The 13,817-nt window shown below is 41.7% G+C and overlaps 1 protein-coding gene across 1 annotated transcript in view; it reads left to right on the top strand.

Annotated features, from left to right (window-relative positions):
- The window catches only part of AP5Z1 (adaptor related protein complex 5 subunit zeta 1), a 680,304-nt gene that overhangs the window by 428,094 nt on the left and 238,393 nt on the right, over positions 1-13,817 (top strand). Inside the window, exon 13 of the mRNA XM_044089493.1 lies at positions 670-781. Coding sequence (XP_043945428.1) covers positions 670-781 — 112 coding nt within the window. The remainder of the gene's footprint in view (positions 1-669; positions 782-13,817) is intronic.

Genomic DNA, 13,817 nt, shown 5'->3' with positions numbered 1-13,817 from the left:
CTCTGTGATTCTCTCCAGTGCATTATATCTGTTTAGGTTAAGTACTGTCATTTGGTAATCCTTTTGCCTCATGTATGGTTAATCCTGGGTGAGAATTCTGTCTGCATCTGCATCTTTTGTCCCCAGTTGCAGGAGTGTATCCCCTTTGTCATCTGTATGCTGTTCCAGGAAATTGCCATAAACATGCTCTAGAATAACTGTAAATAATTCTAATCATTTTTAGTAGTGATGCCATTGGAGAATGTCTGATATTGATAACCTTTTCTAATGTGCAGTTTTGCATCTGTCATGTATAGTGTGAAAATAGGAGTTTTTTGTACATACAGTATTTTTTCCCTTAAGGTGAGGCATGACTTTTGACTAGTCTATTCATACTGGTTTATTTGGTTGTTAGAATAAACAAGGGTCAGACTGACTTTCATGCATGTAATAATGTGCTGACTGTTGGGATTGTAATGTGACAGCTTCAGAATTAAACTGTGTGCTTTTATTGCAGTGACCTGACCACTAAATTTATGTTCCCAAGAGTATGCTGTTATTGCTTTGGCCTGGAAAGTGCAGTGTTATAATAGTTTCTTTTAATATAACAACAGTGCAGATTTAAACCTAGCACAGACATGGTCTGAAGTTTTGTTTTACATATATTTGTTTTCTTTGTATAATTGACAGGCTTAATTTACTTCATGAGGTCCTCCTGGACATGGTGAACCACTCTAGGATTCTGCAGTGTGCACAGACTGTCCCAATTCTGCTACAGGTCTATTTCAATGTGGTGTCAGAGGTAATTTACACATTTTTTTAAGTACACACACCTTTGTTATTTGTTATTGTAGAAGTTGACTGCCCTGTAGTGTTAAGGGAAGTATACATATATACTATATCTAAACATATTTCTTGAGATGTTCTTCCTGTTTCATTGTTGCAGTTATCACACTTGGATTATCAGCCTGCAGGTAGCCCTCAGTCGGCTCGAATACCAGAGACTTATTATTTCTGCGTCAGATGCTGTTGCTTCTTTCATGACGTCAGGGGTATAAAAACAGGCAGCTGATGCCATTACATCAGTCTTTCTTGCCATGGAGGAGCCCGAAGCAGAAGCAGTTCGCAAGTGCCGGTCGGCCGCTACCTGAATTTTTCATTTTCGAGTGAATAATCCTGAAGTCTTCTAAAGCTAAGTACCCCATTGGGGATCCTTTCTTCTTGCTCTAAACCAATGTCAGAAAAAGTTAGCAATTGTCTTGCCTGTGGAAAGCAAATACCTCACAGAGATTTTCATTCTTACTGTGTCACCTGTTTAGGCCCAGACCACGAAGTCCCTCGCTGTCAGTTTTGTGCCTTGTTTAACGCCCGAACCATTCGTCGTTGGGCTATCTTTGTCGCTAAATTCTTCCGCTCTCTATCACCGTATTCTGAAATGGCTTCGGTAAGCCATCCAACTACCGATCTTCTGAAAAAACGTAAGGATAAAGACAAGAGACAGACTGCATAGGTCCAAAACTGCCGACGGCGCTTCCGTTAAGCTAGTCGCCAGTCCACCAGTACTCAGTGAGGCGCCTTTGCAGCCCCTGATGCCTGCTTCTATGGATTCGTAGGCCTCTGCTGAGACCCATTCGGAGTCCGGTATGCCACAAGATGCTTCTTCTACTACGGAACTAGCGGATGTCTCTACCTTAGATGAGTCCGGAGCCACTGTGCAGGCACCGGCTAGTGAGGGAGTTTTTCATCCTACCAATGTTCGAATTAAACCGACTTCATTTTTGGCCAAATCTACCGAGTTTCTTAGGCCCAGAGTACGCACTATGCCTAGAAATCCGACGACCAAAGTGCATGCTCAAGCACCCAGGCCACAAAAACAAATGCTTAGAATGGCTGAAGACCTTATTACGCTGATTAGGGGAAGCCAGCCTTCCCCTGCTAAGAGACCTAGAACACAGTCCCCTACAGATTCTACAGACCAGGAGACCGATGACTCTGTTCTTTCTGATTATGAAGACATGCCCTTATCCGCATATGAGGATTCAGATGCACAGGAATCCATTCCCTCTGCTTCCCCTCCAAAGGACTTTTCTTTTGGTGAAACCTTGCATACCTTAAGAGAACATTTCCATTGGGAATGGCAAGACTTTCCTCAGTCCAAAAAGAGACTCAGACAATTTTTAGAGTTGCCTCAGCACAGGCCCTTAGCTACACCCCCTGTCCTGGATGTTGTGGATGATGTTTTTATGGAATCCAGTCTTCGGACACTTTACCTCCGGCCCCTAGGAAACCAGACAGGTACTACAGTGTACCTGATTCTCACAAGTTTCTTGTCAAGAATCCTACTGCTGATGCAGAGATCATTTCCTAGGGACCTAAAGGTATTAAGGCTACTACAGCCAAAAATCCTACCTTTTTGGACAGGGATTCCAGAAATCTGGACAGATGAGGTAAGAAGGTATATACCTCTGCAACTCTTGCTATCAGGGCATTGAATTGCCAGTTTCACATTCTGAAATACCAGCATCATATTATGGAACTTATTAAACAAAAAGTGGTAACCTGTCCAGATTGTGCAAAAAATAAAGAATTGCAGGAGCTTATGCACTCTGCAAACCAAGTTAGTAAGCATACTTTGCAGTGTGGCTTTGATGCCCTAGAAGCATCTTGCAGGACAGCATTCACTGGCTCTGTACTGAGAAGACATGCTTGGCTGAAGGAGCAGAGCTTGCCAGATCATGTCAAATCTAAATTACTAAACGCTCCTTTGAATAAGGGCGGTTTGTTTGGCACCAATGCAGAAGTAGTTCTTAAAAAGATGGAAGAAAAGGCTAAATCAATGCAAACTGTTAAAGAATTCCTACAAGTGCAACCTCCTAGATTCAGTAGGTATTGCCCTTCAAAACACTGGTCCTTTCCAGCCCCCTCCAGGCCTTCACAAACAAGACCCAAGGGAAACAGACCACCTGGACTGTAGTTTCAGGGTATGCAGAGATCTAAGCAATGGAGTGCCCCTACCCCTAAAGCAGGGAGTGGTAAGCCACCTCCTTTTGGAAAAAGATCACAATGAGTTCTCACCTGTACTTCCCAGCCCTGCCCAATTGCTTGTGCCCCTAGGAGGAAAACATGCCCTTCATGCAAAAAACTGGGTGTCCATTACTCAAGACCGATGGGTCCTCAACATTGTATCCCAGGGGTACAAATTTTATTTCCATTCACTGCCAACCCCAAGTGGGTTTCCAGACTTTCCTCCAAACCAGTGGACAGAGGCTCAAAACCAAGTACTTTCCCTGCTCAGTATCAGAGTTATTCAGCGTGTTGCAGTATAACAGAGGGGGCAAGGATTCTACTCCAGATTTTTCCTGGTACCCAGGAAAGAGGGCTCTTGGCACCCAATCCTGGATCTTTCAATTCTCAACACCTTCCTGTTGGTACCAAAATTCAAGATGCTTACCCAGCACCAGCTTCTTCCTATGTTAGCTAAGGATGCCTGGTTAGTCATCCTAGACTTAAAGGAAGCCTATCTGCACATCCCCATAAGGGAGTCATGCAGAAAGTATCTACGTTTCAGAGCAGGGTCTATGCATTATCAGTTCTCTGCACTTCCCTTTGGCTTATCTACTGCGTCCAGGGTATTCACAAAATGCCTGGCTCCAGCCATTGCATACTGCAGGCAGCAAAAATCCAGATTTACCCCTACTTGGATGATTGCCTGATTCAGGCGGACAGTCAGAAATTGCTGCTTCAGCACCTGGCATTTGTAAAAAGCCTACTCGCTTCATTGGGGGTACACCATCAACGAAAAGAAATCTCAACTGGTACCCAGTCAAAAGATTGTATTCCTAGGAGCAAGCTTGGACACAACTTCCCAGATGGCATTCTTCACTTCAGAAAAACAGGTCTTTCTGACAGATTACATCAAACAAATGGCCACCAGAACCCAGCTATCTGCAAGAAAAATACTGCAAGCACTAGGGTTCATTTTTCTAATTCCATATGCAAGACTGCATATGAGGAAACTTCAATGGTACTTAAAAAGCCTTTGGTGCCAACATTCTCAGGACCTGGAAACAGTCATTCCTATCATACCTTGTCTAAAGACAGAGTTTCTTTGGTGGGCAGAAGCATGCAACCACAACAAGGGACTGCCTTTTATTCTACCCCACGCCATCCAGACCCTGACCACCGACGCATCAGACTATGCATGGGGGGCTCACATGGAAAGCAAATGTATTCAGGGCCACTGGAGCCCAAGTCAAATTCTCCTGCACATCAACCAAAAAGAGATGCTAGCTGTACAGAATGCCCTGACAGCTTCCAGACACCTACTCTTTCAGGACAACTGCTGATAAAAACAGACAACACCACAGTTATGTGGAACATCAACAGGCAGGGGGGAACCCATTCTTACCCACTCTGCAGGTTAGCCATGGCCCTTTGGAACATGGCCTTGGACAACCAAACCCATCTACAAGCTCAATTCCTGCCAAGCAAACAAAACTCACTGGCAGACGACTTAAGTAGAAATCTCCTAGACCCACACAAGTGGAAATTGGAACCCAGCACATTCAACCTTCTGATCCAGAAATGGGGGACCCCAGAGGTGGATCTCTTTGCCTCCCCCGACAACCACTAGTTAAGCATATTCTGCACCAGGAACTCTCACAACAGGAACTGGAAGGTGGACGCACTATCCTTTCAGTGAAAATCTCAATCTATGCCTTTCCGCCTCTGCCCCTTCTCTCAAGAGTTTTACTCAAGATAAGACAAGACAGGCCAAGGACAATTCTGTTTGCCCCGGACTGGCCACGCCAGTACTGGTACCCACTCCTGCGCAGCTTGACGACGGTGCCACCCTGGCACCTACACCAGACCCCATCCCTGGTTTCCCAGCAGGAGGGACAGATTTTGCATCCACGATTGCAAACCCTAAATCTTGCAGCCTGGCTTATTCCTTAAGTACTCCACCAGCAGTCGTAAGCAAACAGGTGCTGGATGTCATCCTTGAAGCCAGAAGGCCCAGTACTAGGAAATCCTATGCTGAAAAGTGAAAAGGTATTGTTCTTGGATTCAGTCTAAAGGAAAGGACACAGCTCTACCCTTTTTATCTCTAATTCTGGATTACCTAGCAGAACTACTCCACAGAGGCCTATCCTCCTCCTCCATTAAAATCCATGCCTCTGCCATCTCAGCTCATTACAATACTGAGCCACCTCTATTCTCTCACCCTCTCATCAAACAGTTCCCGAGAGTGGCAAACAACTTATGGCCACCAAGGAGAGCACCAACCCCTGCTTGGGGCCTTAACTTTGTACTGGAAAAACTCACGTTTCCCCCTTTTGAACCTGCTGCTTCAGCAGAGTAAAAATCCTCTCTTGGAAAACAGCCTTGCTTCTAGCCATCACTTCAGCTAGAAGAGTGTCTGAGTTACAAGCACTGATGGGTGTGGAACCCTTCATTATTTTCCATGCTGATAGGGTTTCCCTCAGGACTAACCCTTCCTTTATGCCTAAAGTGGTGTCCAGTGTGGCTCTCAGCCAATCCATCCATTTGCCTACCTTCTTCCCTAATCTTCAGAATAAAGGGGAAATGATCCTGCACTCTTTGGACATGCACAGACAGCTCAGATCCTGGCTTGATAGGGCTAAGCCTTTCAGAAAATCTGACCAGCTGCTAGTCCGCTTTGCAACAGGGGCAGAGGACAAGGCCATTTCAAAACAATCCATTTCCAAATGGATAGCACACTGCATCCATATCTGCTACAAGCACCATGGAAAACCAGCCCCTCAGGGGGTCAGAACACATTCCACTAGGACTACATCTAGCTCTACAGCATTTCTCAGGGGAATCCCTACCAGGGACATACTGGAAGCTGCTACCTGAAGTTCTGTACAGTCCTTCGCCAAGCATTACCACCTGCCTATATTTTCCAAATCCATGGCAGGATTTGCTACAGCAGTCTTGCAAGGCCTACTAGCCAACCATAACTCTTTTTGACTGCCTCCACCCTTCCTCAGCTTTGGGAATCAACCCAAGTGTGGTGACTGCAACAGTGAAACACGAAGAACATAGTACAGTTGTGTACAGTTAACCATAAATGTAGATGTTCAAGTGTATTCACTGTTGCAGTCCTGGTTACCCACCCTCCAGACCCCTGGTTTTCCCTATCTCCTTGTCTCTCCTCTCTATGGCTATTACTACTAGTATGGGGATTTACTTTTTACTGGTGGTGTTTTCCACACCATTTCCTAGCTCCCTTTTTGGGGGCTCCTGACATTTGGGGCAAAAAAAACTGATGTAATGGCATTGGCTTCCTGTTTTTATACCCCTGACGATCTGACGTCATGGAAGAAGCAACAGCATCTGACACAGAAATACTAAGTCTCTGGTATTCGGGCCGACTGACGGCTACCTGCAGGCAGATAAACCCAAGTGTGATGACTGCAACAGTGAATACACTTGAACATCTACATTTATGGTAAGTGTACACAACTGTACTTTTTCTATTACCTGATCCTGCACTTAAGTATTCTACTTAACCTTTTTTCTAATTTGTGTCAAGCAGCATTTTTTTTTACTTAATTTCATGTTAGAGCTTTTTTTTCATCTTTTACAGCCAGTATTTCAGTGTTCCTAACCCCAGACCTAGCTAACCCTTCAGTGTTTATTCCCATAGCTATCATGATAGTTCCCTGCTTGAAAAAAAAGCCTATTTTCCAGAATGAACTCATTTTTTTTTCTGCTCAGTCTTAGACATTGAAAGGTAGTTTCATTCTGGCCTGGGAGACCACATCAGTGGTGGATCATGGGCTTCATTTTATTTGGTAAGAGAGGCCTTCATGTCCTTCCTTGCATAAGACATGCAGTGATGTCATAAATATGCCAGCAAGCAAGCTCATAAATTATGCAAGACTGCAACCTGTTCTCACCACAACTGCATATTTACAGTGTAAGCACAGTGTGTGTGCATTCCTGCTGTGTTAAAGCACCTGGCACATTACTCCAAATGGTCTCTTCAAGTGAAATTGTTGGTTATAATTTCAACAGTGAATGTTTTAATATCTCTCTTAATTGGAATCCATATTCTTTATAATGCTCACCTTGTGAGATAAAAGTCTCCTTCTAAAAAATTTCATCATCTGAAAAAGCCAGCAACATTTCAAGGACTGTTTTGGATATAGGAGACTGTTTCATCAGACAAGCAAGGTATATTTCTGTAGAAGAAATGGTTGTATGACTAAATGGAAAGCATGCTGCTACATTCCTTTTCTGACTGTGCAAACTAAAGTGTATGCTGAAAAAAAGTTTACGTAGTAAAGTGGATGACTTAGACATGCTTTTGGTTTGATATTGGTAATATTGGCAAAGCACATTTGGCAGTAGACTAGCATATATCGACAACAAGGGAGGAAAATAATTGACTGTCCAGTGAACTGCTGCCCTTGCCAGATGTACTGCATGGTATCCTGAGGAAAAAGTCTGGTATTATGGGTTTGCAGTAGGATATGTACTTATGCCAGCTTTGAAAAGGAGCAGAACTAGCTATATAAATGGCATTAGGGTAATTTTAATAAAGCTGGCTATAGACTTTTCATCAGAGTGAGCATGGAGACATCTGGATATGTTGTTAGGGGTTGGCGAACTCCCTGCAGTTTGTCATCATGAATCCAGAGGATAGAATTTGTAAAAGGGTCACATTGGGCTTATAATTGTTCAGAGATTGAAAGGCTTTTTGTGGAAGTGATTTGTATAAAAGTAGTAACATTATCATCCAAAGTTTAGAGAGTGTTTAATTCAGTTTATGTCCTGTGCACAAAAGATTATTCAGAAATAATTTGTCTGGTAAAATTTACATTCAAAGTGTAATCTGTCATAACATTTCATTATATTATTGTATGCTCATACACTTTCTCTGTTCTTTTGTTTCTGAGGCATGAACTGAAGATCAGAGCATATGTTGTGACTTTAAGAAGTATTTCAAAGTGAGGGCACATGCATATAAATAGAGAGCATGTGCAGGCAGCAGTACCATTTTGAGTGGTCAGCCAGTGTTAACATGTATGAGTGTGGTAAACTTCTATTTATAAGTTTATTTAAGTTTAAGTTATTACGCCTCAATCCTGATGTATTTGTATGTAGTAAAGCTGCTTGAATCGAACCCACAACCATTGGTCTGTTTTATTCTGACCAGACGAGCGACATGGTGTCAGAAGTGGGATTCCTGAACGACATGGTGTTGCAACTAATGATGTCTGAGCAACAAGAAGCCAGAAAGAAGCCAGAAGTTGAGCCATGAGGTGCACAGTTAGAAATGGAGGTATATAGAGGAATGACTCATTGCAACCTGCTTAAATGATTGTAAAAAGTCAGAAACGTATTTCAGGTAATTAAAACTCACATAAATTATTTATTTTGTAAAGAAAACAATACAAAGCATTCGCAAAGCACAAACTGCATTATTAATTAAACTTAAACGAAAAGCACAGAATGCATTATTGATTAAATGAAATGTTCAGAACCACAATATTTGATTAGAATTATTAGAAATACTTATGGGAGCATTCATAATTACTTCTGATTTGCATAACAAGCATGTTAAAAGTAAGACAAGCACAAGAAAAGTATAACGAGCATAATAGAAGTCAAATGAGCATAACGAGTACAGTCTTCTTTTTCTTTTGGCTGTCACTGTTAGGGGTCGCCACAGCGGATGATCTGTTTCCATTTCTTCCTGTCGTCTGCATGTTTCTCTGTCACACCAACCACCTGCATGTCCTCTCTTACCACATCCATAAACCTTAACTTAGACCTTCCTCCTTTCCTCTTACCTGGCAGCTTCATCTTTGGCATCCTTTTCCCTATATACCGAGCATCCTTCCTCAGCACATGTCCAAACCAACGTAATCTCGTCTCTCTGGCTTTGTCTCCAAACCGTCCAACCTGGGCTGACCCTGTAATATACTCATTCCTAATCCTGTCTACCCTCGTAACACCCATTGCAAATCTTAACATGTTTAACGCTGCCACATCCAGCTCTGACTCTTGCCTTTTTGTCATTGCCACTGTCTCCAACCCATATAACATAGCAGGTCTCAGAAGTCAAATGAGCATAACGAATACAATAAAAGGGCAAAATGAGCATGGGAATGCAAAGTGACTGCATTTTTTAGCAAACTGCCACATTTTGTACATGAGCTACTATTTTTCATTGACTAAAGCTATTCAAGTATAACTAGAGTTGTTCGAAGTATCTTAGTGTGTGCAAAGTGTTCAACGTGTGTGCTTTATTACAGTACATTATTTTGAAGAGTTTACTGTGTACAAAGTACAGTTCATTTGCAAAGTGTAGTCATTTCAAAGTGTTTCAAACACTGTACAGAGTTATTTTGTAAAATACAGTCATTTTGAAAAGTTTCTTATGCTGTGTACAGATCATTTGCAAAGTGCAGTCATTTTGAAGTGTTTCTTACACTGATGAGTGGTTTCGCAAAATATAGAGATTTCAAAGTGTTTCTTGTGCTATGGAGACTTAGTTCACAAAGTACAGTTATTCTGAAGAGTCTGTTGTGCTGTTGAGCATACTTACAAGTTTCTGGCATACATTTCTGACATGTATGTGTGTGTGTTCTTACCTAATTCCAAGTATCTTTATTACTGTGTGTTGGCATGGCAGAGGCATTTCACAGACCCAGTCTAGTTGTGTTTGATCATAATATTGCAGAGAATTGGAGAGTATTTGAGAAGGAGTACGATATTTTCATGCAAGCAGCTTTTTCTGAAAAAGATGCACGTAGGAGGGCATTTATTCTGCTTAATCTAGCGGGGTCAGAAACCATTGAAAGAGAGCATTCATTTGTGTATGCACCAGCAGTATATGCAGGAGAAAGGGAAACAATCATATTGTTGTACAAGCTGAATCAAGGGAGGAAACGTAGTGCTTGAAACATAAATTTAGAGAAATGTTTAACACCAATATAAATGTAACATTGGAGAGGCACTTATTTTATACAAGAGACCAAAAGCCAGGAGAAACTTTTGCAGCTTGTATTACTGACTTGAGAAACCAAGCTAAAACGTGCAGATGTGGTGATTTGAAAGATGAGTTGATAAAGGACAGACTTGTGTGTGGTGTTAATAATGTTGCAGTGAGAAAGATTTTGCTTCAGGACAGTAATTTAACATTGAGCAAAGCCATAGAGATATGCCAAATACACAAGTTTACAGAAAGGCACACAGACATGCTTGCAAGTGATAAGAGCATGGTTTCAGCAGCCTATAGAGCAAATGTAGGCAGCATGCAGCACATGGGTAACAGAAACAGGCCTAAGCACATGGCAGCTGCAGCCCCTGCAGGATTTCCAGGAAAAGCTTGTACCTTTCCAGCAAGTTCTAAGACTAGCTCAGTAAAACGAACATACTCAGTGCAGTGCAAGGGTGAGTCAGCAAAACCCAAGGCAAGTCTCATTGTGAACTGCTGTAATTGTGGTGCCAATCACAAATCCAAAAGAGAAAAGTGCTTAGCATTTGGTCAGTAGTGCCACAAGTGTAAAACATGGAACCACCTTCAAAAGCTTTGTAAAGCAAGCAAGCCTCATTCATTTATTAAGAAAGGTCATTCAAAAAAGCAAGTTGATCATACAGAAAGCCGCAACTCTACTTTCTACGTAGATGGTGTATCAGTGGTTGGTGAAAAGGTTAATGCAGTAGATTTGTTGGCAAAAAAATGAACTGTTTTGTATTGTCCTAATTAATGGTAAACCCACAGAGGTCAAAGTGAACTCGGGTTCATTGTGCAATGTTATGTCAGCAGAAACATTCGCTAGAGTAAGAGCTGGTGAACAGCTTAATTTGGCCAGTTGTGTGAAGCTTGTTGCTTATGGAGGTGAAGAGATTCAAACCATAGTGCTTTCATGCTGTTCAGCTAGGAACAGTTACAGCTTGCAATTGTATGTAGTCAAAAGACCTGTACAGTCATTATTAGGTCTTTTTTGTACCAAAGAAATCCATCATGTAAGCACATGCCGTAGTTCCAGTTTCACCAATGCTATTTTCACAGAGTATGCTGATATTTTCGAAGACAAGCTAGGCAAACTTCCAGTTGTGTACTCCATGAAATTAGACCCAGAGGTCAGTCCAGTGGTCTGAACAGCAAGAAGAGTCCTGATAGCTATGCAGGACAGAGTTAAAGTCCAGTTAGATAAAATGGTGTAGCAAGGTGTACTTTGTCCAGTCACAGAACCAACTGAATGGGTGTCTTCCATGGTAGTTGCCCATAAGAAAAGCTCAGATGAAATCAGAATATGTATTGACCCAAGAGACATAAACAAAACATTAAAGAGACCCCACCATCCTATGCGTACAGTCAAGGAATTTGCTATCTCATGCCAAATGCCACTGTTTTTTCTGTCTTAGGTGCGAAGAGTTCATTTTGGCAAGTAATGCTTGCTCGCAAATCTTCACTACTGACTACATTCACTACTCCATTTGGTAGATACAGATTTCTCAGAATGCCTTTTGGAATAAGTTCTGCCAGTGAAGTCTTTCAGCATGCAATGGGGAAAATTTTTTCAGGCTGTCCATATGCTATAATAGTAGATAATTTACTTGTTGGAGGCAATGGTGAAGCAGAGCATGACCGAAACCTTAGGAAAGTTCAAGAGAGAGCACGTAAAGTGAATCTAAAGCTCAATCCTCCGAAATATAAATTCAGGCTACCAGACATTACTTACATCAGTCATTTATTTACCAGTTCAGGCTTATGACTAGATCCTTCCAAACAGCCATTTGTGAGATGCCAGCTCCAGACAATGTCCAAGCCTTACAGCATTTTCTTTGTATGGTTAACTATTTGGGCAAGTTTATACCAGACTTCAGTGAATTATCAGTGCCTTTAAGAGAGCTGACACACACAAATGTTACCTGGTCATGGTTAGAACACCACCAGAGAGCATTTGATGTCCTGAAACAGAGAATTGCCAGTCCATCAGTGTTAAGATACCATGATGTCCACAAACCAGTAATTCTTTCCTGTGATGCTTCAAAGTGTGGTCTTGATGCAGTTATTTTTCAGGAAAATAGACCAGTAGCCTATTCATCTAGAACTCTTATCCAAACTGAGATGCAGTATGCTCAGATGAGAAGGAACTTTTGGTAATTGTGTTCGCATGTTTGAAGTTCCATGATTATATTTATGACCGAGCTATCCAGATTGAGACTGATCATCAACCTCTAGTCAATATTTTAAAGAAGCCTATGCATACAGCTCCAGCAAGACTACAAAGAATGATGCTCAGATTACAAAAGTACAACTTCAAAATGGTCTGTACAAAAGGCAGATTTCTTTATCTGGCTGATACCTTATCCAGATTGCCCAGAAATACCACAGAAAAGCTTGATGCAGAGAATTCTGACTTCAGTGTCATGGAAGTGCATAATTTTTCTACCGCAAGACTTGATGAGCTAAGAGAGCATACAAAGACTGATCCAGTTTTGCACGACTTCATCAATGTTGGATGGCCTTCAAAGTAATCTTGTGCACCAACAGAAGTGCAACCTTGTTTTCTTTACAGAGATGAGATGTTGATGGAAGATGGTATCATTTTCAAAAGTCCTAAAGTTATCGTTCCCGCTTCCTTACAACATGAGTACATCCAGATTTTGTATCGTGGCCAATCAGGTTTTGAAGCTACTGAAGGGTGAGAGGACGAGTATTTTGGCCTTCTTTGTCAAATTATATCAATAAAGTAATTTCATCTTGTTCAGTATGCAACAGTACTAAACCACATCTGCAAAAAGAGAAACTTCAGCTAAACCAGATTTGTGAACTACTTTGGTGAACAGTAGCCACTGACATATTCCAGTGGAATAGATAACATTACTTAGTGTTGGTAGACTCTTATTCGAACTGGTTCGAGATTGATCTGCTACCTAACCTAACGTCCAGTACTTTAATTACTAAGTTGAAACGTCATTTCTCAGTCCATGATAGTCCACACAAAGTTATTTCTGACAATGCTGCCCAGTTTACCAGTCAGCTGTTTAGAAATTTTTAAAAGGTGGGACTTTATCCATGTTACCGGTAGTCCTGAGTATCCACAGTCAAACGGCCTAGCTGAATGTGCAGTACAAAGTGCAAAGTGCAAAGCAATTACTAGAAAGGTCAAAGCGTGACAATACCAATGTTTTCTTGAATTTGCTTAATCTCAGAAATATACCCCCTGACAATTTACTTGGCTCACCTGCTCAGAGACTTCTGTCTGGGTAAACCAGAATAACCTTGCCTGTCAGTTCCAGTTTGTTGGTGCCTAGTGCTAAAAACACCAGAGCAATCAAAGCTCAACTGTTCAAAAAGCGTTCATTCCAGAAGTCCAACTATGATAAAATGAGCAGATTTCTTAGTCCATTAAAAGAAGGAGAGATAGTGAGGATGCAAAAGGTTTTGATCGAATTGTTCAAGTGAGAGGTGATTGTGCCAAGCCAAGATCTTACTTAGTAGAATCTGAGAGTATAGAATACAAAAGAAATCACAGGCCTCTTCTTCCGGTGTCTGAATCGATATTGCAGCATCGTACCTGTGATACAGACTTTAGATCTCAGAGCAATCCAGACGATCGATGTTCCTGTTGAACGACATGTCTTAGTACTTATTCCCGTTCCTGATGATGTCCCAGATGTCCCTGAAGTTGAACCTTCATTAAAGACAGTCCCTATTGCTAGACCCAGTCCTAATTTTTATGTCACACAATCAGGTCTTGTTTCTAGACCTAGTGTAAAACACACAGCAACCTGGACATGATTGTTTCACTTTTAATTAGTTCTGTATAATATGCATGTCAAAGGAT

This window comes from Protopterus annectens, chromosome 12.part0 (genome assembly GCF_019279795.1).
Source record: "Protopterus annectens isolate FY-2018-M chromosome 12.part0, PAN1.0, whole genome shotgun sequence".
Lineage (NCBI taxonomy): Eukaryota > Metazoa > Chordata > Ceratodontiformes > Protopteridae > Protopterus > Protopterus annectens.
Note: the sequence above shows the minus strand (reverse complement) of the source record. Positions and strands in the feature narration are given on the sequence as shown.